At 41.7% G+C, this 22,440-nt stretch overlaps 2 protein-coding genes across 2 annotated transcripts; one reads left to right on the top strand and one right to left on the bottom strand.

Moving 5' to 3' along the window:
* Nucleotides 1-1,921: 1,921 nt before the first annotated feature.
* On the bottom strand, nucleotides 1,922-11,209 carry DYDC1 (DPY30 domain containing 1). Its single transcript, XM_087702185.1, has 5 exons — nucleotides 11,036-11,209; nucleotides 7,362-7,484; nucleotides 4,489-4,584; nucleotides 4,070-4,186; nucleotides 1,922-2,101 (listed from the first exon to the last, which is right to left on the bottom strand). The coding sequence occupies exons 1-5, from the start codon at nucleotides 11,180-11,182 to the stop codon at nucleotides 2,060-2,062; spliced, it is 525 nt and encodes a 174-aa protein (XP_087558311.1). The 5' UTR covers nucleotides 11,183-11,209; the 3' UTR covers nucleotides 1,922-2,059.
* Nucleotides 11,210-13,169: 1,960 nt separating this feature from the next.
* On the top strand, nucleotides 13,170-19,432 carry LOC106537509 (uncharacterized). The gene is made up of 5 exons (XM_014051665.2): nucleotides 13,170-13,304; nucleotides 14,253-14,462; nucleotides 14,568-14,690; nucleotides 15,570-15,677; nucleotides 17,070-19,432. The coding sequence occupies exons 2-5, from the start codon at nucleotides 14,289-14,291 to the stop codon at nucleotides 17,391-17,393; spliced, it is 729 nt and encodes a 242-aa protein (XP_013907140.2). The 5' UTR covers nucleotides 13,170-13,304; nucleotides 14,253-14,288; the 3' UTR covers nucleotides 17,394-19,432.
* The last annotated feature ends 3,008 nt before the right edge of the window (nucleotides 19,433-22,440 follow it).

Here is a 22,440-nt window from a genome sequence, read left to right as displayed (position 1 = left end):
TATACACACACACACACACATATACATATATACATATACATATACATATATATATACATATGTATGTATACACACACACACAGACACACAACACACACACACACACACACACACACACACACACACACACACACACACACACACACATATATATATATATATATATATATATATATATATATATATATATATATAGTGTCACAACCCCTGGTATGCCCCAATTATGGAAGGAAGCTAACTGCTTCCATTATCTGTCAATCGGCTCGTCACAAGAGTCCATCATGACAGAAACCCACTATTTTTACTGTTGCCTTTGTTATATTTGTGTTATATTTGTGCTGATAAATAAATAAAGGGAGACTAGTATAGATCTATTTCTAAATGGCTAGCTGATGAGAGCTAAATAGCTTGAAATAGATCTATACTAGTCTCCCTTTATTTATTTATCAGCACAAATATAACACAAATATAACAAAGGCAACAGTAAAAATATTGGGTTTCTGTCATGATGGACTCTTGTGACGAGCTGATTGACAGATAATGGAAGCAGTTAGCTTCCTTCCATAATTGGGGCATACCAGGGGTTGTGACACTAAATATATACCTTCCTCCCTGGCTTCTGCTGATAAGGAGGAGGGCCTGTGGCTTAATGACTAAGATGTCTGCCTAAGATGCAATACACCACAGGTTCGAATCCCAGTAAGGGTATGGATAGCTGATGAGAGCTAAATAGCTTGAAATAGATCTATACTAGTCTCCCTTTATTTATTTATCAGCACAAATATAACACACACACACACAATTAATTAAAAAAAACACTTGATACTATCCTTCTCTTGATGCAGGCTAGGAGTGTGTTGGCTTTTGGGGCAGCTGCAGCATATGGCTGGTTAGAATAGATGTTTGATAGCTCTGATAATTGTGATCATTATGAATGATAACTAAGACAGCTTACTGCATGTGATCAGGATTGTCAAAGCCTCGAGACTGGGATGAGTAGCAAGGGAAAGGCCTGGGGGTTTCCATATTTATGTATTTGGAGACCCCCAGGCAGCTGCCTCTACTGCCTTCACTTTATTTATAGCACTGCATGGATTCCGATTCTCGATATCAGTCTGGCTGGTTAAACATCTTAATTGAATTCAGCTTTATTCTGGGCTCCCTATCAGTTTTCACCCTGCTCAGATCTGGTCAGACGGCAACAGCTGTGAGAGACATATAACTATCAATGCATTCTTTACAGTGGTGATGCAGGACATCTCATGTTTAGCTAAATGAACCTGCCGGAATTAGTTGGAGGAAAAGAAGGAGCGTATGCGTCTTAGCGCCTCCGCAAGCCTCCGCGATGCTCCAGCTGTTCAGTGGAGTGTCGTGCAGGTGCTGTACGCATCATGCACAGAAGCGCAGAAGACTTAAAAGACCGGTAACGAGCTCGGGTGGGCAGGTGGGCCCTCCGGAGCACCATACCAGAATGGTATCCGGTGCTCCGGGCTGGCTCTGGTATGCCCGTACCAGGGCATACTGCCTGCAACCCACCACTGCTACTTGGGTAATGAAACATTTGCAAGAAAACAATCAAGCGCAGAAAGCAGGAAAGCCCTCCTCTTCCTCCTCCTCCTCCTCTCCATTTTCTTCTCCATTCTTTAACCCCTTTCCCTTCTGGCACTGATGGTGTTACCTACTTGTGGTCTGCTGTTCATAAACTCTGTCTGGGAGTTCAAATCTAGCACTGATGATGTTACCTAATTGGGTCATGAAATGTCTGCAAGAAAACAACCAAGGTCAGAGAGCACCATGGAGCCTACAACACATTCATTCACTCTTAAAGTTGAAAATGACTCTAAGACACTCCACTTAGACTTTATAATTATCTCACCATCAAATCATTTTATCTTCCAGTAAGAAAAAATAAAACCTGAAGCATGTTAGGCTGCACTTTATTAATTTATTTTAAAATTTTCAATTCACTTAACTGTATTAAATTATTCTAAGTCTCCTTGATGTGTTTCATCCGTGTTTGCAGAACATCATGATGTTTCTGGAATCGACAGGAACAGATTTATTGTTCTTCCTCCGAGTCGACTACAGTAGTGAAGGCATGCTTAAAAAAAGAAAAGAAAAAAGGGGAGAAAGACTGAGGCAACTTTGTAGTATTATTGGAATTTGTAAAGCCCAGCAAAATCACCTTTTATTTCTCTAATGTCTTTTGATGCCACCACAACAAAAAAGAAAGAAAAATTTGTAGCTTGTATTAAAAATGTACAGATTAAAATATCTGCAGGAAAAAATAACAAATGACCATTAAGAGAATGTAACAGTGAAAAAAAAATGTACAGCAGGGAGAGGAGGGAGTGGGGGAAGAGAGAGGGAAGACAGAATGGAGAGAGGGGGAAGTGGGGAGAGGGATGAGAAAGGGGGAGAGAGGGGGAAGAAAGAGAAAGGAGAGAGGAGAGAGAGAGGTGAGAGAGGAAAGAGTGAAATGAGAGAGGGAAAAGGGGAGATAGAAGAGAGAGGGGAGAGAGAAAGGAGAGAGGGAGAGAGAAAGGAGAGGAGAGAGACAAAAAGAGGAGAGCGGAGAGAGAGGAGAGGGGGGAGAGATGAAAGGGGGAGAGAGGGGGAGAGAGAAAGGATGGAGAGAGGGGGGGAGAGAGAAATGAGAGAGAGGGGGAGAAGGGTGAGAGAGAAAGGAGAGAGGGAAAGAGGAGAGGGGAGAGAGAGGAGAGTGGGGGGAGAGATGGGAAAGGAGAGAGGGGAGAGAGCGGGGGAAAGAAAGGAGAGAGATGAGAGGTGAGAGGGGTGAGAAAGGAGAGAGAAGGGAGAGAGAGAAAGGAGAGAGAAGGGAAAGAAGGGAGAGAGAGAAAGGAGAGAGAGGGGGGAGAGAGAGGAGATAGAGGAAAGTGAAAGGAGAGAGGGGGAAAGGGAGAGAGGGGAGAGAGAAAGGAGAGGGGGAGAAAGAGAGGAGAGAGAGAGAAAGAGGAGAGGGGGAGAGAGATGAGAGGGGGGAGAGATGAAAGGGTGAGAGAGGGAGAGAGAGAAAGGAGAGAGGATGGAGAGAGAGGGGGAGAGAGAGAAATGAGAGAGAGGGGGGAGAAGGGAGAGAGAAAGGAGAGAGGAGAGATAGGAGAGAAAGGAGAGAGGGGAGAGAGAAAGGAAGGCTGAGAAAGGAGAGAGGGAAAGAAGAGAGGGGAGAGAGAGGAAGTGGGGGGAGAAATGAGTGCAGAGGGAGGGTGGTGAGAGGGGGAGAGAAAGGAGAGAGAGGGAGAGAAAGGAGAGAGAGAAAGGGGAGAGGAGAGAAAGAGAGAGAGGGCAGAGGGGAGAAAGGAGAGAGAGGAGAGAGATGAGTGTCAGCCTCTATATTGCTTGCTCTATATTGCTTGACTGCCATAGTAATGGGGAGAGAGGGGGTTCATGGTATTTGGGAGGGGAATCGTGCTGGTGAAGATATCTCAAGAAGAGAGTTTTGTTCTCACCATCTTCTGCACATGCTGAAGGCTCATGTTTGGGTTTGGTCAAGGCGAACCATCTCTGCATACCAGCACCTGAAGATGCACCTACATGACACCCTTGGGGGTTGGAGATTGGACATTAAGGCCGAGGTAACTAGGGGGAGTGATTTGGGTAAACTTTTGATATGTACAAGTTCATGCCTTTTTGCCTCAGATCTTGCTTTACTTTTGCTGTTTTCACTTCATATCCAGTAAAAGTACCTTTTCTCTAAACCAATGGAGTTAAAGGTTTCCTTTCTTGGATTTTGAAGGAGGCATGCCTGACAAGGAGAGGGAGAGTGGGAGAGAAAGGAGAGAAGGTGGAGAGAGACGGGGGAGAGAGAGGAAGAGAAGGAGAGATGGGAGAGAGGGTGGGGAGAGAGAGAAAGGAGAGAGAGAAAGGAGAGATGAGAGAGAGGGGGGAGAGAGGGGAGAGAGATGGGGGACAGAGAAAGGAGAGAAAGAAAGGAGGGAGAGAGAGAGGAGAGAGAGAAAGGAGAGAGGAGAGATGGGAGAGAGAGGGGAGAGAGAGAAAGGAGAGACGGGGGACAGGGATGGATAAACGGACAGAGTCATTTACTTACTTCAGATTGCTCCATTTCATCTATCTCTTCAACCCGACTGAGATGAGGAGCTCCATATTTGTCACTTAGTTCAGCCAAAGTCTTTGAAACTGCCTCCTTTTCGGCGGCAAGCTTCGCCTGGAACAAACATTCATTCGATAATCTCCAGAGGTTGGGGATGGTGGGGAATACAAGCCAACTAACATGGACAAAACTCCTCATCTGCAATGGCCTCCATAGGCTGAGATATAAACTCTTTTTCCATCCTTCTCTTTAAATGGAGAGCGAGAAGGTCATAAAATAGGCGCCTCAGGCTGGAATCTGCATTGTTCTCTGCTCATCCAGGCTGCCCTTGGTGAACTCACCTGGTTTCTACCTCCTCCCTGGGACTGTCTTTCTTGGGGGGGGGGTGACATGTGGGTGAGGGGCACTTCTCTTACCTCCATCTCTGCCTGCCGTTTCTGCTCCTGCAGGAGCTCCTCGGCTCTGTCTCGTTCCATCCTCTCCCGTTCTTCCTGTTCTCGCTCCATCTGGGCCTGCAACCATTTCATGCAAGTTAGCAAAGATTCCCTCCCTTGAGGGTCCTTTGGTTCAGATAAAAGAGTCTGCATCAGAAGTATATGCCTGTTGCACCTCATGGGAGGGGGGGAATGGGTGGAAGTGGGATATAGACATGAAAAGAGAGGTGGGAGCTCCAGAATTTGGTATTCATCCTTCTGGTCATGGCATGGAAGAGGCTTTCCTAAGGGTTTATGAACGACACGTCCTCATGATGTTGCTTTCACCTTATTTCTATTCCCATACAGAAGTGGGTTTGGGTGATCTTTAACCGTTCCAATGTTAAAATTGTGCTTTCCTCATTTTTCTTGATAATCACACTGCCATATATCAATGTTCTGTCTTGTGTCATTAATCGTGAGGTCCAAAGGCTAAGATCTGCCCAGCTGTTCTTGGCTACATTGGGCAAGTTATAGATATGCTCCCTTTTTTCCAGCTGCTCGGCATTGTCCATCAAGGCTGTTTGAACTTGGTCTTTAGCAGAGACCAGATCTGGTGGTGAGAACCCCTGGCTAGATCTTTCTGACTGGAAAAATGGGACCAGCTCTGGTTTTATAAGAGCACTAGTCCTTGGATGTAGGTCTGTGCATATATGGAGGAAAGGAAGGGAAAAAAGGGTGATCTGAGTGCCTCTCCTGATCTCATTCCCATCCCAGAAATTCATCCAGGATGTAAGTAGGGAAAGTGTTGTGGCCCAGCAGGAGCTGTTGGAGCTGCCACCAAACTCCAACAGCGAGGGGCCCTATCAGTCGGCCCTGGAGGATGTGGAGGACCCTGGACAGGGTTCCGACTCCGAGCAGGGCGCAGAGAGACTGGTTGGCCACCAGGTGGCGCCTGAGCCTTGGATCAGTGGGGAGGAGACAAGAGAGAGTGATCCAGAAACCAACAGTGAGTTGTTCCGGGATGCACACTGTTGAAGGGCTACTGGCGTCAAGAACAACTACTTAATTACAGGAGGTAATTACGTTCAGCTGATGGTCATTAAGCTCCTCTCCAGACTATAAAAGAGACTGCTTGTGCCACGCCCTTCTTGCAGAAGTCAACACTTGGACTAAAGAGAAACGAACTTGGCAGGCTGGATTGCTGCCAGAGTTAGTCTGAATTGCTGCCAAGGTTTGTCGGACTTGCTGCCAAGGTCCTTATCTGTTTGTTTACTTGGCTTTCAGCCACTGAGATTCTGGTCTTGTTATTAAAGGACATTCCATTTTACGCTTGTCTCGGTTGTCGTTACTGAAAGGAGGAGGGGGTCAGAACAGAAAGAGATTCCTCCCTCCCAAAAAAACCAAACAAACAAACCCCAAAGCTCTTGACTAGAGAATGAGGGATGAAACTGATTGAGTTTTTCTGGTCTCTGGTTGAGATCCATCAATCCGGTTCTCAACACGATGAGTTCTCTTATCTATTTGATGTGCATCTTTCACTTCTTCTCTCTGACCCTCAGTCACTTGAATGCATGACAGGCAAACAAAATTGAGAAGATATGTTGACGCCAGGTCTGGATTCCCTAAAAGTTTGATACCTAGTCGGGCAATTAAACATGTGCAAGCAAACAACTATGCTCAGAGAGCTCCAAGGACTTCAGAGTTTGTTCTAAGCCAGAGCTGGGCTTAGAGAAGAACCTTGGGAAGAAGAGATTGTCTTTTTGTGGGAGTCCAGTTCCAGAAGCGTGATGATCTCAAAGAACACTCGGTCTAGGTAATGCCAAGACCGACCATCAGCTGAACACACCTGTGCAGAATATTTGTCCAAGCTGAAAGCAAGTTTTTTTTTACCAACGGCTAAACCCTTTAGTTTAGTCATCTGTTAAAACTCATCTTCTAATGTCCAGTTCCATGGTATGGAAAACTTTGGTGGATATTGTTCCAACTCCCTAGTGATGTTGCTTGTGAAAATAAATAAAGCCAGGATATCCACCAATCACTTTCCTAAATGTTCCTTAACCTGTCTCAGGATAGGGTGCTTCACCAAAAAATAAATAAAAAAATGGAATGTTTTTCTGCCTCCTCAGAAAAATTTGAAGGAGGAAAGTATTTTAATTTGGCCAGGAAATGTTTTAAACAGCATCACTAATCTGTAAGAAATAAGTTTTAAAACACAGTGACTGGATGCATTCAGCTCTCTGAGCCAGGATACAAGCTTTGATTTCAGACTTTTACCCCCAAGGTGATTGGCTGGGTTTAGCTTACATAATTAGAAGCAAAAATAATTTAGTGCTGCCTCTTTACTTTTCTTTCTTCCTTTCTAATCTCCTAATCTTAGGCAGTAGCTTCACATTTAATAAAGTTCACCAAACCACAATATATGGGAGTATACAGAGAATGAATGAATAAAATGAATGGTAGATGAACAGTAACTAATAATAGATTAAAATGCTCAGTTCTTTGAAATGTGACTTTAAATCACAAGATGTAGAGTCATACGGGCATCATAATTTTAGAGTAAAAACAGGTAGCTGTAATTGCTCTGCTAAATTAATATGGGTATACCTGGACTAAAATATAAATGTTGGATAATAACATTTGTATTTTACATCTACAAACCAGTATTGGGAGGTTGATTTGCCTTGAGATATGAAATATGGAATTGATTCACTGTAAGAAGATGGTTTGATGAATGTTGCAAAGTCAACGTTGCAAAATAACTTATCTTAAATCACACACATTTATCCACAGCCTAAAACAATCAATCGGAAGACTTAAACAGCAATTATAACACAAATATGTACTTTTTTTAAAAAAAAAGAAAGGTGTCCTACCTGTCTCTCCACTTCCAGCTTTTGCTGAATCAAAAGTTCTTCTTCTTTCATTTTTTCTAGCATTTCTACTTCCTTTTGAGCCTCCTCACGCTCTCGCTCCAGTTCTTCCCTGTCCAATTTTCTCTAAGAGTGCAATAAAACAAACATTTGACAGCTCCCACAACTGCAGTGCCTTTCAGAAAATCGGGTTTTGTGGGTGGAAATAGAGAGAACTCAAGGCCAGTCCTGCATACCAAGAGAGTGAAGAACAATGGAAGAAGAGAAGACAAGCCTTCCATTTTAGTTTCCAAGTGCCACTGGTTTTCCAAAAATTGCCACATATATGGCAAAAGGAGGGACCCCATCAGTCCTTCAAAAGGAGTTTAAAGGCAGTCCCCAATCCCCTTGGACTTTTTTCTCTATTTCTGCCACCTTCAAAACACTGAGCCTAAGAAGCAAAAAACATTATTTAAATGTTGCCTGTGCCTGGAGCCTGAGTAGCAAAACTCCCTTTTCTTCACTTCATGTGAGACTGAAATAAAATGTATTATGCCCCCTCATCTCATCTCCAATGTATTTAAAGTATGGGAAGGGAGGGAGGGAGGAAGTAAACAGGAAGGAAGTAGAAAGAAGAGGGAAGAGAAATAAAGGAAGAAGAACAAAGAAAAAGATGAAGGGAAGGAAAAGAAAGATGAAAGGAGGAAGGAAAAGATGAATGCAAGGGAAGGGAAGGAAAAGGAGAGAAGGGGTGTAGGAAGTTAAAACCCACCCTTCTCCTAGAAAAATGAAATATCCTGGGAAATATCGAAAAGGCAGAATATTTATTTCCCTGGATAAGAAATGGAGAAACATATTTTTAGGCAGGAAACAGACTCACTCTTAATAGCCTCCATCTTTGTCAATGGGCCATTAAAAGGCCTGAGCCAGTCTATTCTATATAACAAAGATCTTCCTTCAGCTCCAGGATGATGGGATTAAGGCATGATAATATTAGCCCTTTACCCATCTCATCACAGAGCACCTGGGAAGAAGCAATGCTCAACCAAACTTGGATTCAAAACACAGCCTACAGAGTTGCCCCTGCATGGCCTCATGGGAGTCTGACAATCAATCAGAATACAAGCTCAGGTTCAAAGCCCAGAGAGGGTATAAAACCAGGGACTTTCAGCATATCTGCCTCTTTTTCTTCTTCACTCAACATCTGGAAGTATCTGATCTCCCTTTTCTGTTCAGGAGCTCAAGCCATGATGTGATCCTGACCACCATTAAAACCATCTTTCCAAGCAGCCTCCATGTCTCCAGTGTCTTTTTCCCCCACATGGAACTGAACCCAGAAGGACATTTCTTCCAACAAGGGACAAAGTTCTATGAGGGACAGCTGAAATGCTATTGTTGGAAGAAATGTCCTTCCAGGTTCAGTTCTAAGTGGGGAAAAAGGCACTGGAAACATAGAAGCTGCTTGGAAAGATGGTTTTAATGGTGGACAGGACCACATGGTTTGACGTCTTGGAGAAAAATCTCTGGAGAGCCAGAGATGGAGGCCATGCGTCCATCCTAGTTCTCCTTGATCTCTCAGCGGCTTTCGATACCATCGACCATGGTATCCTTCTGCGACGACTGCGGGAGGTGGGAGTGGGAGGCACTGTCTTGCAGTGGTTCTCCTCCTACCTCTCGGACAGGTCGCAGTCGGTGTTGGTGGGGGGGCAGAGATCATCCCTGAGGCCCCTAACTTATGGGGTGCCGCAGGGCTCGGTCTTATCCCCCCTACTATTCAACATATACATGAAACCGCTGGGTGAGATCATTCGGAGGCACGGGATAAAATACCATCAATACACGGACGATACACAGTTGTATCTGTCCGCCCCGTGCCAACTCAATGAAGCGGTGGACGTGATGAACCGGGGTCTTGAGGCCGTTAAGGACTGGATGAGAGCTAACAGACTGGTACTCAACCCGGACAAGACCGAGTGGCTGTTGTGCTTCCCTCCCAACAATTTGGCCAACGTTCCATCACTCAGGCTGGGGGGTCAAAATTTATACCCCTCAGACAGGGTCCGCAACTTGGGAGTCCTCCTGGACCCACAGCTGACTTTTGACCACCATTTGTCAGCTGTGACCAGGGGGGCATTTGCCCAGGTTTGCCTGGTACGCCAGTTGTGGCCCTACCTGAATCGGGAGGCCCTCACAACAGTCACTCGAGCCCTTGTGATCTCTAGGCTGGAATACTGCAATGTGCTCTACATGGGGCTGCCCTTGAAGAGCATCCGGCGACTTCAGCTAGTCCAGAATGCGGCCGCGCGAGTGATCGTGGGCGCACCACGGTTCGCCCACATAACACCGATCCTCCGTGAGCTGCGCTGGCTACCTGTTGATCTCCGGGTGCGCTTCAAGGTGCTACTCACCATTCATAAAGCCCTCCATGGTAGTGGATCTGACTATCTGAGAGACCGCCTTCTGCCAATTACCTCCCTTCGTCCCATCAGATCGCATAGAGTGGGCCTCCTCCGAATTCCATCCGCCAGTCAGTGCCGACTGGCGACTACGCGGAGGAGAGCCTTCTCAGTTGCAGCTCCGACGCTTTGGAACGATCTCCCCGTGGAGATTCGTACCCTCACCACCGTCCAGACCTTCCGCACAGCCCTTAAGATCTGGCTATCCTGTCAGGCCTGGGGATAAGACCCGAACCTCGCCCCACCCGAATGCTGAATGAATGTTGTGTTTTATCGGTTATTTTTTTATTCACATTTTTTTTCCTTCTTGTGTTTTGTCTTATACTCCCTTCCCATTAATTGTAAGCCGCCCTGAGTCCCCTCAGGGAAAAGGGCGGCCTATAAATGTCAAATAAATGACAAATGACAAAATGACAAAGTTCTATGAGGGACAGCTGAAATGCTATTGTTGGAAGAAATGTCCTTCCAGGTTCAGTTCTAAGTGGGGAAAAAGGCACTGGAAACATAGAAGCTGCTTGGAAAGATGGTTTTAATGGTGGACAGGACCACATGGTTTGAGGTCTTGGAGAAAAAGGTGATCACATGTTTCAAGATGTTGGGTGAAGAAGAAGAAAGGGCCGAGATGCTGAAAGTCCCTGGTTTTATACCCTCTCTGGCCTTTGATCTTGATCTTGTATTCTGATTCCCCTGGATCAACTCTGTAGGCTGAACTTTAGAGTCCAAGTTTGGTTGCCTTGCTGGCTGATGTAATTTTCCCAGGTGCTTTGTGGTGTTTCTGTAGGAGGTTAATCCTACCTTTGTTATGTAGAATAAACTGGCCCAGGCATTTAATGGCCCATTGACAAAGGTGGAGGCTATTAAGAATGAGTCTGTTTCCTGCCTAAAAACATGTTTCTCCATTTCTTATCCAGGGAAATATAGTATTCTGCCTTTTCAATATTTCCCAGGATATTTCATTTTTCTAGGAGAAGGATGGGCTTTAACTTCCTACACTATCAAACTACCTTTCCCCTTGAAAGATCTCAAGCTCAGGAGCTTGCAGGTTTGGTGAAGCAGGAGCTCTTGCTAATGGGAAATCTGACTGTCCATGTTAAGGAACAAAAACTATGTTCAGTACCTGAAAGAACAAGAAATGGAGAATCAGCTCTCAAAAACTGCCTACCCTCTAAAGTGGCAGAAATCCCGAGGTGCCTTCAAAATTGTGCAGAACTTCAAACAGGAGATTAGAAGCTGAATCCTCACCTGCAGTTCTTCAATCATGTTCTTCTTGTATTTGTAAATCCAGTGGGCCAGGTACAAGACAGGATCCGATGGCCGATGTTCTGCAATTTCGGCAAGGCCTTCTGCTAAACAGGTGCCCAGACTTTTTCTGAGATAGGCACTCTCCATTGTTGGTTCCCAAATATCTCTAGATTACAGAGATCTATTAAAAAAACCCAAGCTGATTAATAAATTAATGTGTACATGATTTTGTGTTTCTATTACCAATTATTATAAGTTGTTTTGTTGAGCCTCTGGATCAAAACACCATAAAGGAGGAGGAAAAAGAGGAAGAGGAAAAGGAGGAGAAAGTAGTAGTAGTAGTAGTAGTAGTAGTAGTAGTAGTAGTAGTAGTAGTAGTAATAGTAGTTATAATGAAAAATATGATTTTGAAATGAAACCAAGATAGTTTTACCCTTTCAGAAATCAGTATTGGAGAAGTGACCTACAGTTGGCAATCACTAATAGAATTTGGAATCCTGTTCAAATGGAAAACAAGCTAACTGCTACTTGAGCTCTGCTTAAGAGCATAGATAGGGTACACCTCCAAAATCAGATGCACATTAATTTGAAAAAGGAGCTTAATCAATTTGAAACAGATCACAGAACATGTTCTTCTTGCTACTCTCTTCCATGTCTTGGGAGAAGCTTTGTAGATAGCTAAGGATGAAGGTTTTCTTTTGTATCTTAGCAACTCAGCAATATTGTATCTCCCTAGACTCATTATATCTGATTTTGACCAGATTTTATGCCTTGTGCCGGCAAAGGGGTGTGTGTGTGATATGTGTTTATATTACATTTATGCTATATTAATCTCAAATCAGATCTTTGTACAGATGGAGGGGAAGGCTATGGATGCTCACAGCAGAATTCATTACACTACCGATTATAAATTATTGCCTCTGTAAATTAATACAGTATTGTTTTTAAAGGCTAATTGTGATGAAAAGAAAAATTGCTGGCTTCTTTTATGATCATGTTAGCAATATTCTTTGTGCATGTTTTTACCTACATGATGTCGCAAGAAATTCATCCAAAATAAAGATGTCAACATTCACTCTTAATTAACTATTGTTGTACCCAAAATGGGTCCTAGCCTGGCATCAAAGTCAATAAAGACACAAGGAATGGCATTTTCAACTTCTTTTATTGGAGTACTGCAGCAAAAGGATCTCAGCAGCTAAAGAAGCCAAGACACTGAACAATGCACAAATATAAATTTTATACAGCTAGGATTAAGGAAGTTAATACCCTAAGACATTGATTCCTTGACACGTTTCCTTTGATTGGATTCTTTTACTTTATCCTCTTTCATACATCACATTTATTATCAATAAGCTTTCTTATCAAAAGAACATGTGTTTTTTAATATTATAATAAACTAGAGGTTACCAAAGTGTATACATTTACATGCCTTAGCTAGCATCCTTCTAGTGTATCTTTTTAAATATCTTTTTTATATCATGCTGACCAAAACTGTGTGCAACATTCTAAGTTTTGTTCTTGGAATTTGGAATAGGGCACCAGACTTTGCTGTCTTTGTTACAAGCCCAGGGGGGGTTGACAATGGAAGACCTGCCTTCCATTGTCTATTAGATTATGAAGTTGTCTTTCTACACCACCTACTCTTTTCCTTGAGATCTCTGAGGGGCATGCCCTGATGGTCCTAGAGGTTCTTGGTTGGCAGAAGGTAAAAGGTCTGGAAGCCCCAGTGGGCATTTTTTCTGGCATCTGAAGATCTCCCAATTCACCAGGCGTTGATAGGAGTGCCTTTCAGAAAGAGAATTCCCTTGAAAAACGGGTGATCTCGCCTCCACACATAGTAGTCTTGTCTGAGTTCCCAAGAAAAAATGGATTTAAAAAAATGCAACTTATGGTTGCGGTGTTCAGAGCAGGAAACAAACATTACACCGCGGAAAACAACGAATTGCATTTAAGCTTCTTGTTTGGAAGCTATTTTTCTCTCCATTCTTTGCAGCGCTTTTATGCCGGAGTTTTTAAGGCACGACTTCTGTTTTCTTTTGTAAGTTTCGTAAGCAAAACTCTCTCTCTCTCTCTTTTCCCCAATGGGACACAGCAGCCAATGAGATTTTCCCTCCACCCCGCATTTACGCAGAAGACCTCGTGACGTCACAGGTCGGATCCCAACAAGGTGTTCGGTTGCCAGGCGACAAAGGAACACCAAGATCGCGCGCAAGGAGCAAAAAAACCCTAAAACCCTCCAGGTGTGAATATTGCAATACGGTTAAAGGTATGAACGAGGATTGCAAGAAAGGCAGGTTTCATTCCTAGCTTGATCTTTTTTAGACGTTGCAGAAAGCGAGCAAAGGGTTGAACCGAGCGGTGTACGAGTTTCTTTTTGCCTGGAGCGCAAAGAGCGCAATTTTCTTAATCTTAAGTAGCTTCGTTCATTCCGAATGAATTCTGAGTTTTAAAAGGTTCCGAAAATTTGGGTGTTAGATTCCTGTGATCAAAAAGCTGACCTGGCATTTTTCAACATTATATTATAAGGGACCCTGAGAAGTTGCTCCTTGCGACATTTTAGGAGGTCTTTTTTTTTTTTCTTGCTGAGAAGTTTTATCTGGGTTGCAAATATATTTCTAGAATAGTGTGTTCAGAAAGGCTACATGCCCTTTCATAGTTCCTTTCCAACAAGATATGATGATTGATGATGATATGATATCCATTCAGTGGTGTCCAATTCAACAATTCTATGGACCAGCTGCCCATATTAAAAAAACGACACTATGCACCACAGCGATAACAAGGACCAGCAAAAATTACAAATTGAATAGACAGCAGATGATATAAAACAGCAACAAAGCAGCCATCAATACAATACTGTATTTGCAATCAAATCCTCGTTTTCTTTTTTTATCTTTTTTGCAAGATTCACGGATTTCCATTTGTTCAGAATTGTATAGGGGTTGGAGTAGAAGACCTCCACTGTCCCTTCCAATTATGTTATTATTCTAGTAAATTTTGATCCTTCTGTTAACTGAGTATAGGTCTATTACTTTAGATGCTGATTATGATTTATGAGAGGTACAAAAAGAAATACTATTCTTTGAAAATGGGGTCTAGCATAATGTCTTCTCTGTAAGAACAAGCGAAGACATTTAATTAGGACCTAGATTCATTCTAAGGGCTGCCCTGTTGCAATTTATTTTGCTTGTTTTATTTTGTTTCCTGTAAACAGAGAAATTGGTACAAGTTCACCCAGTTCCTTGGATCAATGGAGAGTGAAAGACAAATGATGGGAATGGATGCCAAATATTTCAAGGAAAACCTTGGAATGTGTTTGGCTGAAGGACTTGCAGAGGTGGCGGATCGCCGGCCAACAGACCCCATCCGTTTTCTGGCCTCCTGGATTTACAACTACAATGAAAATAGAAAGAAGGAAGAAAAGGTGATACATTAAAAAAACCAACCAAAGTTGAAGAAAGCTTGTCTCAACAATGATTGAATCAAATTCTCTTTCCTCCCAATTTTCCTATCCCTTGTCTTCTTCTAGACAAAGTCAGAAAAGGACCACCTAGAACTTCATTATGAGGAACTTCTTGCAGAACTGGAGAGTACAGAAAAGCTGAAGGCAGAAGAGCTTCTGATGGCCCAAAAATTTGAAGAGCAGCAGAAGGTCTGGGTCTCTTGATTTTAACCTAGGGTACAATGGGCCATATTTGCCTCATTGGTGTAATAGAATAGAATAGAATTCTTTATTGGCTAAGTGTGATTGGACACACAAGGAATTTGTCTTTGGTGCAGGTGCTCTCAATGTATATAAAAAGACAAGATACATTCATCAGGAACCATAAGGTACAGCACTTAATGATTGTTTCCTGGTGGCTTAGGAAACAATCAATATCAATATAAATCGTAAGGATACAAGCAACAAAGTTTCAATCCTGCAGTCATAAGTGGGAGGAGATGGGTGATAGGAACTATGAGAAGACTACCGTAATAGTAATAGTAATGCAGCCTTAGTGAATGGTTTGACAATGGTGAGGGAATTATTTGTTTAGCAGAGTGATGGCGTTCGGGGAAACAACTGTTCTTGTGTCTAGTTGTTCTGGTGTACAGTGTTCTATAGTGTTGTTTTGAGCGTAGGAGCTGAAACAATTTATGTCCGGGATGCGAGGGGTCTGTAAATATTTTCACGTCCCTCTTTTTGACTCTGCAGTTTTTTCTGCAGTTCTGATTATCCTCTGAAGTCTGTGTTTGTCATGTTGGGTTGCAGAACCAAACCAGACAGTTATTGAGTCTGTCATCTGCACCCCTATAATTCCTCTGTAGAACAGTATCAGCAGCTCCTTGGGCAGTCTGAGCTTCATGAGTGGGCGCAGAAATAACATTCTTTATTGTGCTTTTTTGATGATGTTTTAATGAGAAAAAATGTTGGAGCAGTTGAAAAAAGCATATTTTAAAAAGTGTCTATAATGTGGATGGATGGATGGGTGCTAAGATGGCTAGATGGATGGTAGTTGAAATAAATTGAATGCAGTTTTATTCTATATAGGATCTTTTCCAAGAACAAACAGAAGATACTCCTGAAAAATTAATGGACATAGGTGGAGCATTACACCAACCTGTGATAGAAGTGGTGGCTGATGAGAAGGCAGATGAAGTGAGTACCTATTTTAACAAATGCACTTGACATACTATTATTAACAGCAAAACCAGACCTTTGAAATTCACTTTGCATTGAAATTATTTTTATCTACTGGAAGTCACCCAGACCCTTTGTTTTGAGGTTCTTCACAAGTTCAGAGAGAACTGGAAGAGGTTAAGGACACCAGATAAGATAACATGGAGCATTTCATTCAGGAGGATCACTGTTGCTTCCTTGCCTTGGATAAATTCATTGAGGTCTACAAATCTGTACAGAATCTGCAACTTAGTTTTTGTGCAAGCTTAGTTCTTGTTCTTATTTTGAAGAATTAAAATCAGTCTTGTTTAAGATTAGGGTGATGGAATATCTAGCAGTCTCTGAGAACATAGAGGAGGAACATTACATAAAATATTTATTTTTCAAAGTAGGAAAAAAGCATGAGAAAGAGACTCATAGAAATCCTGCCTCAGTAGTAGGTTTCGGCTCCCGTTGCAACCGGTATGTTGCAACCGGAGCCGGGCGTGGACCACAGGCATGCGCGCTGTACATGCATGCGGACCCACCACCTGCAATGCTCCAGCTGCTTGGCGGACCATCACGCAGGCGCCATACACTGCGCGTGTGTGCACATATGGCACGTTTCCTTCAAATACAGGTTAAGAAACAAGGGCGGGCGGGCAGGCACTCCAAAGTACCATTCCGGTACGGTGGCTGCTGTTTCCAGCAGGCATCAGTACGCGTGTACCTGTGCGTACCACCTGCAACTCACCACTGTCCTGCCTTGATTACACTGGGTGTAAGTTGAGCTGGACAATTGCTTTGCAGGCTTTCTAGATTGTTGTGAAACCCTTCAAGATTGTCAGACAGGAAACAAAAACCACTTGGATTTCTGGAATGATCTTTTTTCCTAGTAAGGTAATATAAGAGAATCTTAAAAACTTAGTGTCAACCTGCAAAGCATTCCTGACCTGCTCTTGAGTTGCCATAGGCTGAGGGATGGAGAACTGAGCCTCGCAGCTACACCAAGGAACCGCACTTCAATCAAAACAAAAGCACATTCCAGCCATCTCTATGTCAAGGCCATTTCCATGGATATCCACAATGGCTGGAGGGAGGGACTGTACAACCCAGGATATTGCTTCGTAGGGGAATGTGACTGATGACACACCTTGGGGGGAGGGGGAAACAGGGTCAGAGATGGGGGGTGAATTAAGTCAGAGTTGGCTTCTCTTGGAATGTGCCGACATGAAGCTCCTAATAAATAACTGGATTTCTTTTGAAGCTTGGCTCCAGGCTCATGATTTAATTACAGAATCAGTCGGAACACCGACACCTAGATTAAGATTGGGTTTTAAAAAGGGATTTTAACAATGTACTCATGTAGATGAAATTAATTTTCAATCATAGATGACAACCGAAGAAAAGATTGGACACATGCCAGAAGAATCTGAAATTAAGTTAATGCAAGAGATGGTAGAAAACAGAATGGATCAAGATGTTGTGATAAATGAGTTGAATGAACAGCCACAGCAGGTAAGTCCAACTTTAATGCTCCAGGAAGCCTTGTTGGAAATTGCTGCAGATGAAGACTTAAGTCCCAAAGTCTTGAATGACAAAGGCAAAGACCAGTTGGAACAAAACATAGCAGCTGAGAAGGAGAATGATGTACAAGCTGAAGGTGACACTCAGGCTGAGACAGACAGTTCTACTCAGGATGGGAATTTGGAGTAATTCCACAATTCATGTATACTTGGAAGAAGATCCTGCTGTCTTCAAAAGACTTTGTTTCACAAAGAAGGATGAAAATCTTTTGAATGTGTGATAGTGACACTTTTTCAGCATAGTTGCACTGAGATGTTATATGGATAAGACTGATCATGGTAACAAGCAATGGTGGGATTCAGCCGGTTTGGGCCAGTTTGGGCAAACCAGTTGTTAAATAGCTGGTTGGCCCCACCCCTTCCAGGGGCCTCCACGAGCCCCATTTTGGCTCCCAGGTAAGTGCAGGGAGGCCTACTATGCCCAAAACGGGGTGTGGAGGTGGGGTAGTGCCCCCATGGCCTGTTTTTGCTCCCAGGAGGCTGCAGAGAGGCCTACTAGGTCCAAAACGGGGAGAGGGGGGCAGTGCGCCCCATGGCCCATTTTTGCTCTTGGGGGGTGCAGGAGGCTGAGTTCTGCCTGAAACAATCCCCTGGCCATGCCCACTATGGCTAGACCCACCCAGACGGTCATTAGGGTAGAGAACCAGTTGTTAAATTATTTGAATCCCACCACTGGTAACAAGTCTTGGGAAAGTATGTGTACGATGTGCCTTTCCAAAGCCTGCTATGTTCTTGTAGTTTTTATTCTTATGCTTTTATCTGTTGGAAGGAATGGTGTCTATCTACAACTGGAAATCTGTTATACATTTGATTGCAAACAAAGCTCAAATAAGCAGTAAGATTCTTGCAAAATCACACTTGGGTGATTTGGGAAAGAAGACATAGTTCACACAAGACATTTTGAATGCATGTAGAACCATCCACAATGTTATAGATGTGTGACACTGATTTGGAGACACATTATATCAACTTGTGGCTCTGTATATGAGACATGTATATTCTAACACAGGCCACATTCAGAGGTACAGGTGCATGTAAAGTGTCTCCAAAACATTATCAACATCTATCTATATATGTATGTGTGTGTAAAATTGGACAGAGTACAAGTCTAAGATCTACATTCACACAAAATGCTGAGTTTTTTCTGTGATTAGTTGGCTATGTTTGAACATAGTTCACTTCATTATGGTTCAGTGCAAATGCAGAAAGTGAATTAATTCCTAAACCAGGATAAGGGTGTTATATGAATGTAATGATACACTTTCCAAAAAATAAAGTTGCCAAGTAAAGTATTCAGTAGCAGACGTATTCAATCTTCCAAGCCAATTGTCATTAAAAGTAGTAGCCCTTTGCCATCATTCTTTGAAAGAATATACTTTGAAAGATAAATACTTCTTTTGAATGGTAAATTTTGTGAAGTAATTTTTTTTCTTAAATATACAGAAAGTCCTTTAAAAAAAAATTCTAATGCTGTTGTATTTAGAAATAAGACATTTTTAACGAACTTTTGATTATTCTTATGGATAAGCAGTTTGAAAAGTAGCTCAGTTTCATCCTCTGTTACATCACTTTGATTATGATTGGGTTTATAAAGGTAGTCCTTGACCTACAATCATTTGTTTAGCGACCATTCAAGGTGATAACAGCATTGAAAAAGTGACTTATGATAGGTCTTGCACTAACAATTGTTGCAACATTCCCACAGTTTCATGATCAAAATTTGGGCACTTGGCAAGTGGTTCCGATTGTGTTCATAAGTTGAAGCATTTTTGTTTAGCTTTTTTGTTTACCCTTTTAACGTTCAACAACATTTCTTATAGCAATAGGAAGGGTATGGATAATCCATTTCCATTGTCCAATTGCCAATTTTCATATGGTATGTATATAAATCAAAAGATATAGACATCTCAAAATATTCAAACTCAAATTAATATATGAAATGTCTTCTTTCAATAATATTTTAGCATATTACAAAAACATATACTTGACCAAAGTCATACTGTATTCTCATTGGGAATAATATCAACAGTAACTTTGTCTGTTTTCTGTATCAATGCAATAGAGTCCAGTAAATTAAATATGTTTTATGTTGAATAAAATATAAGTCTAAGATTTATCAAATGTTTCCAGAATTTCCCACTGCTTCAATAAAGTGGAAATTTAAATTGCCTTTTCTGTTCAGTCTTTAAAATGCATGTATCAAATTAATGTATCAGCAGATATTTGTAAACATTCTTTGTGGAATTTTTAGTTTCATTAAAACTTGATAATCACTTGTAATTATTTAGATGCTCCTGAAGCTGTACCATTTATCCAAATCAAGATGTTCAATAACAGATTTAACAGATTAACAGAGTTGGAAGGGACCTTATAGGTCACCTAGTGCAATCCCCTGCTCAAGCAGGAGACCCTACACCATTTCTGACCAATGGCAGTCCAATCTCTTCTTGAAAGTCTCAAGTGATGAAGCCACCACAACTTCCAAAGGCAAGTTGTTCCATTAGTTGATTGTTCTCACTGTCAGAAAGTTCCTCCTTATTTCTAGGTTGAATCTCTCCTTGGTCAGTTTCCATCCATTATTCCTTGTCCGGTGTTCAGGTGCTTTGGCAAATAGCTTGACCCACTCCTCTCCGTGGCAGCCCCTCAAATATTGTAAGACTGCTATCATGTCTCCCCTGGTCCTTCTCTTCACTAAACTAGCCATGCCCAGTTCCTGTAACCGTTCTTCATGTTTTAATCTCCAGTCCCCTAATCATCCTGGTTGCTCTTCTCTGCACTTTTTCTAGAGTCTCAACATCTTTTTTATAGTGTGGTGATCAAAACTGGATGCAGTACTCTAGGTGTGGTCTTACTAGGGCTTTATAGAGTGGTATTAGTACCTCACTTGATCTTGATTGTATCCCTCTATTAATGCAATTTAGGATTGCATTGGCTGTTTTTGCTGCCACTGCACACTGCTGGCTCATATTTAGCTGGTTGTCCACTAAGACTCCAAGATCCCTCTCACAGTCACTGCTATTAAGCCTGGTTTCACCCAGTTTATATGTGAACTTTTAGGTTTTTTTTACCTAAGTGTAGGACTTTACTTTTCAAGAGTAGTGATTTGTTCCTTACAGATATAGACTACATATGGACAATTAGAAGGAAATATGCTACTCCTTTAGTGATTTTTGTATGCTGTAAGAGCTATCATGCATGCATGAGATAGCTTTCTGTGTATACACTATTATTTAAACCGGGGTAGTCTACCTTTTTATACCTACCGCCCACTTTTGTATCTCTGTTAGTAGTAAAATTTTCTAACCGCCCACCGGTTCCACAGTAACGGTGATTTATAAAGTAGGGAAGTAACTTTACTTTATAAAATTTATAAAGCAGATTTACAGCAAACCCCTACTACCCACCATGAAAGCTGGAACACCCACCAGTGGGCGGTAGGGACCAGGTTGACTACCACTGATTTAAACAATTATGTCCAGAATAAAAATACATTTTGAATAGTAAAAACATCATGTGATTTTTCTTCTTCTGCTAAATCTTTTAAAATATGACTATTGAGGGCATCATTAAGAAATATATTAGTAGTTATGCTCTTTGAAGAGTCATTATAATGCAGGCCGCTCTATTAACATGGATGAAATAGTGGATTGTATTGAGGCATACTTGACTTTAGAAGGACATGACTTGCAACTGGGTTGGCATGCCTTCTTGTGGTATGGGAAAAATAAGATACATGTTTACTTTCAAAGACATTACGTAAGAAAAGCATTAATGTCAATATGGGAGAAAATTAAAGAGCAACATTATTTGAGGATACCAGTTTGGCTTTCAACAATGGAAGCAATGATTCACCCAAATGTTTCCCAAATGGAAAATATTGTTAGATATAAAGATATTTTGAATGAAAACGGGGAGCTCAAAACTAAACAAGAATTGAGTGATCAAGGGATCAATATGGCATGGTACTCACAAATACAGATACATTCTAGATATGAGAATGATGTTAAAATATATGGTTTAGGTACAGGTACAAGAACTAGGTACATGGTGGCTCAGTGGCTAAGATGCTGAGCTTGTTGATTAGAAAGGTTGGCAGTTCGGCAGTTCAAATCCCTAGCGCCGTGTAACGTAGTGAGCTCCCGTTACTTGTCCCAGCTTCTGCCAACCTAGCAGTTCAAAAGCATGTAAAAATGCAAGTAGAAAAATAGGGACCACCTTTGGTGGGAAGGTAACAGCGTTCCGTGCGCCCTCGCCGTTGAGTCATGCCAGCCACATGATCATGGAGATGTCTTCGGACAGTCCTGGCTCTTCGGCTTTGAAACGGAGATGAGCACCACCCCTAGAGTCAGGAATGACTAGCACATATGTGCGAGGGGAACCTTTACCTTTACCTGTAAAGAATTAACAGAATTAGACAAGATATTAATAGGGACAGAAGATTGATAAAGATATTATATAGCTACCTATTGGGCATAAAATTGAAAGATGAACAAGTGAAGGAGACAATGATAGCATGGGCAAAAAATGTTGGTTACACAACAGAATTAGACAAATGGCAGAAACTCTGGGATAGGAAATACAAATTAATGATGTCATCTGCATATAAAGAAAATCTGTATGTAGTATAAATGACACTTTGCACTGGCGAGGTTGGCAAAGATGTTTAAAGATAAGTTAGCTAAATGGAGGAAGTGCCACCAGACACATGAGTCTTATTATCATATGTGGTGGACATGTGTAGAAACAAAAAAATATTGGACAAAAATATATACATGGTTGGAAAAGATGATAAAACAGCACACTGATTTAAAACCAGAAATATTTCTATTGGGGATTTTACCTGAAACTTACAGTAAGGAGAACACATATTTAATTATTCATGTATTAATTATAGCTAGAATTATATTTGCACAACATTGGAAAAGTGAAGAGATCCCTACTGATGAGAAGGTGATTAGGAAAATATTAGAATGTGCAGAAATGAACAGATTAACACTGGCAATTAAAGAGAAAGAACAAGCTGAGTATTATATGATATAGGAATTATTTTATCAATGGTTAGAGAATAAAAATTGAAGTTGGAAATAAAAGGTGATTAAAGAAGAGTAGAAAATAGGTTAAGATAGAGATATAAACAATATAAATGTTGGTATCATGATGATGATGATTATGCTTAA

The sequence above is a fragment of the Thamnophis sirtalis genome, unplaced genomic scaffold (genome assembly GCF_051295495.1).
Source record: "Thamnophis sirtalis isolate CommonGarterSnake01/CBP01778 unplaced genomic scaffold, rThaSir2_p1.2 scaffold_15, whole genome shotgun sequence".
In the NCBI taxonomy this organism is placed as follows: Eukaryota; Metazoa; Chordata; class Lepidosauria; order Squamata; family Natricidae; genus Thamnophis; species Thamnophis sirtalis.
This window is presented reverse-complemented; position numbering and strand designations above follow the sequence as displayed.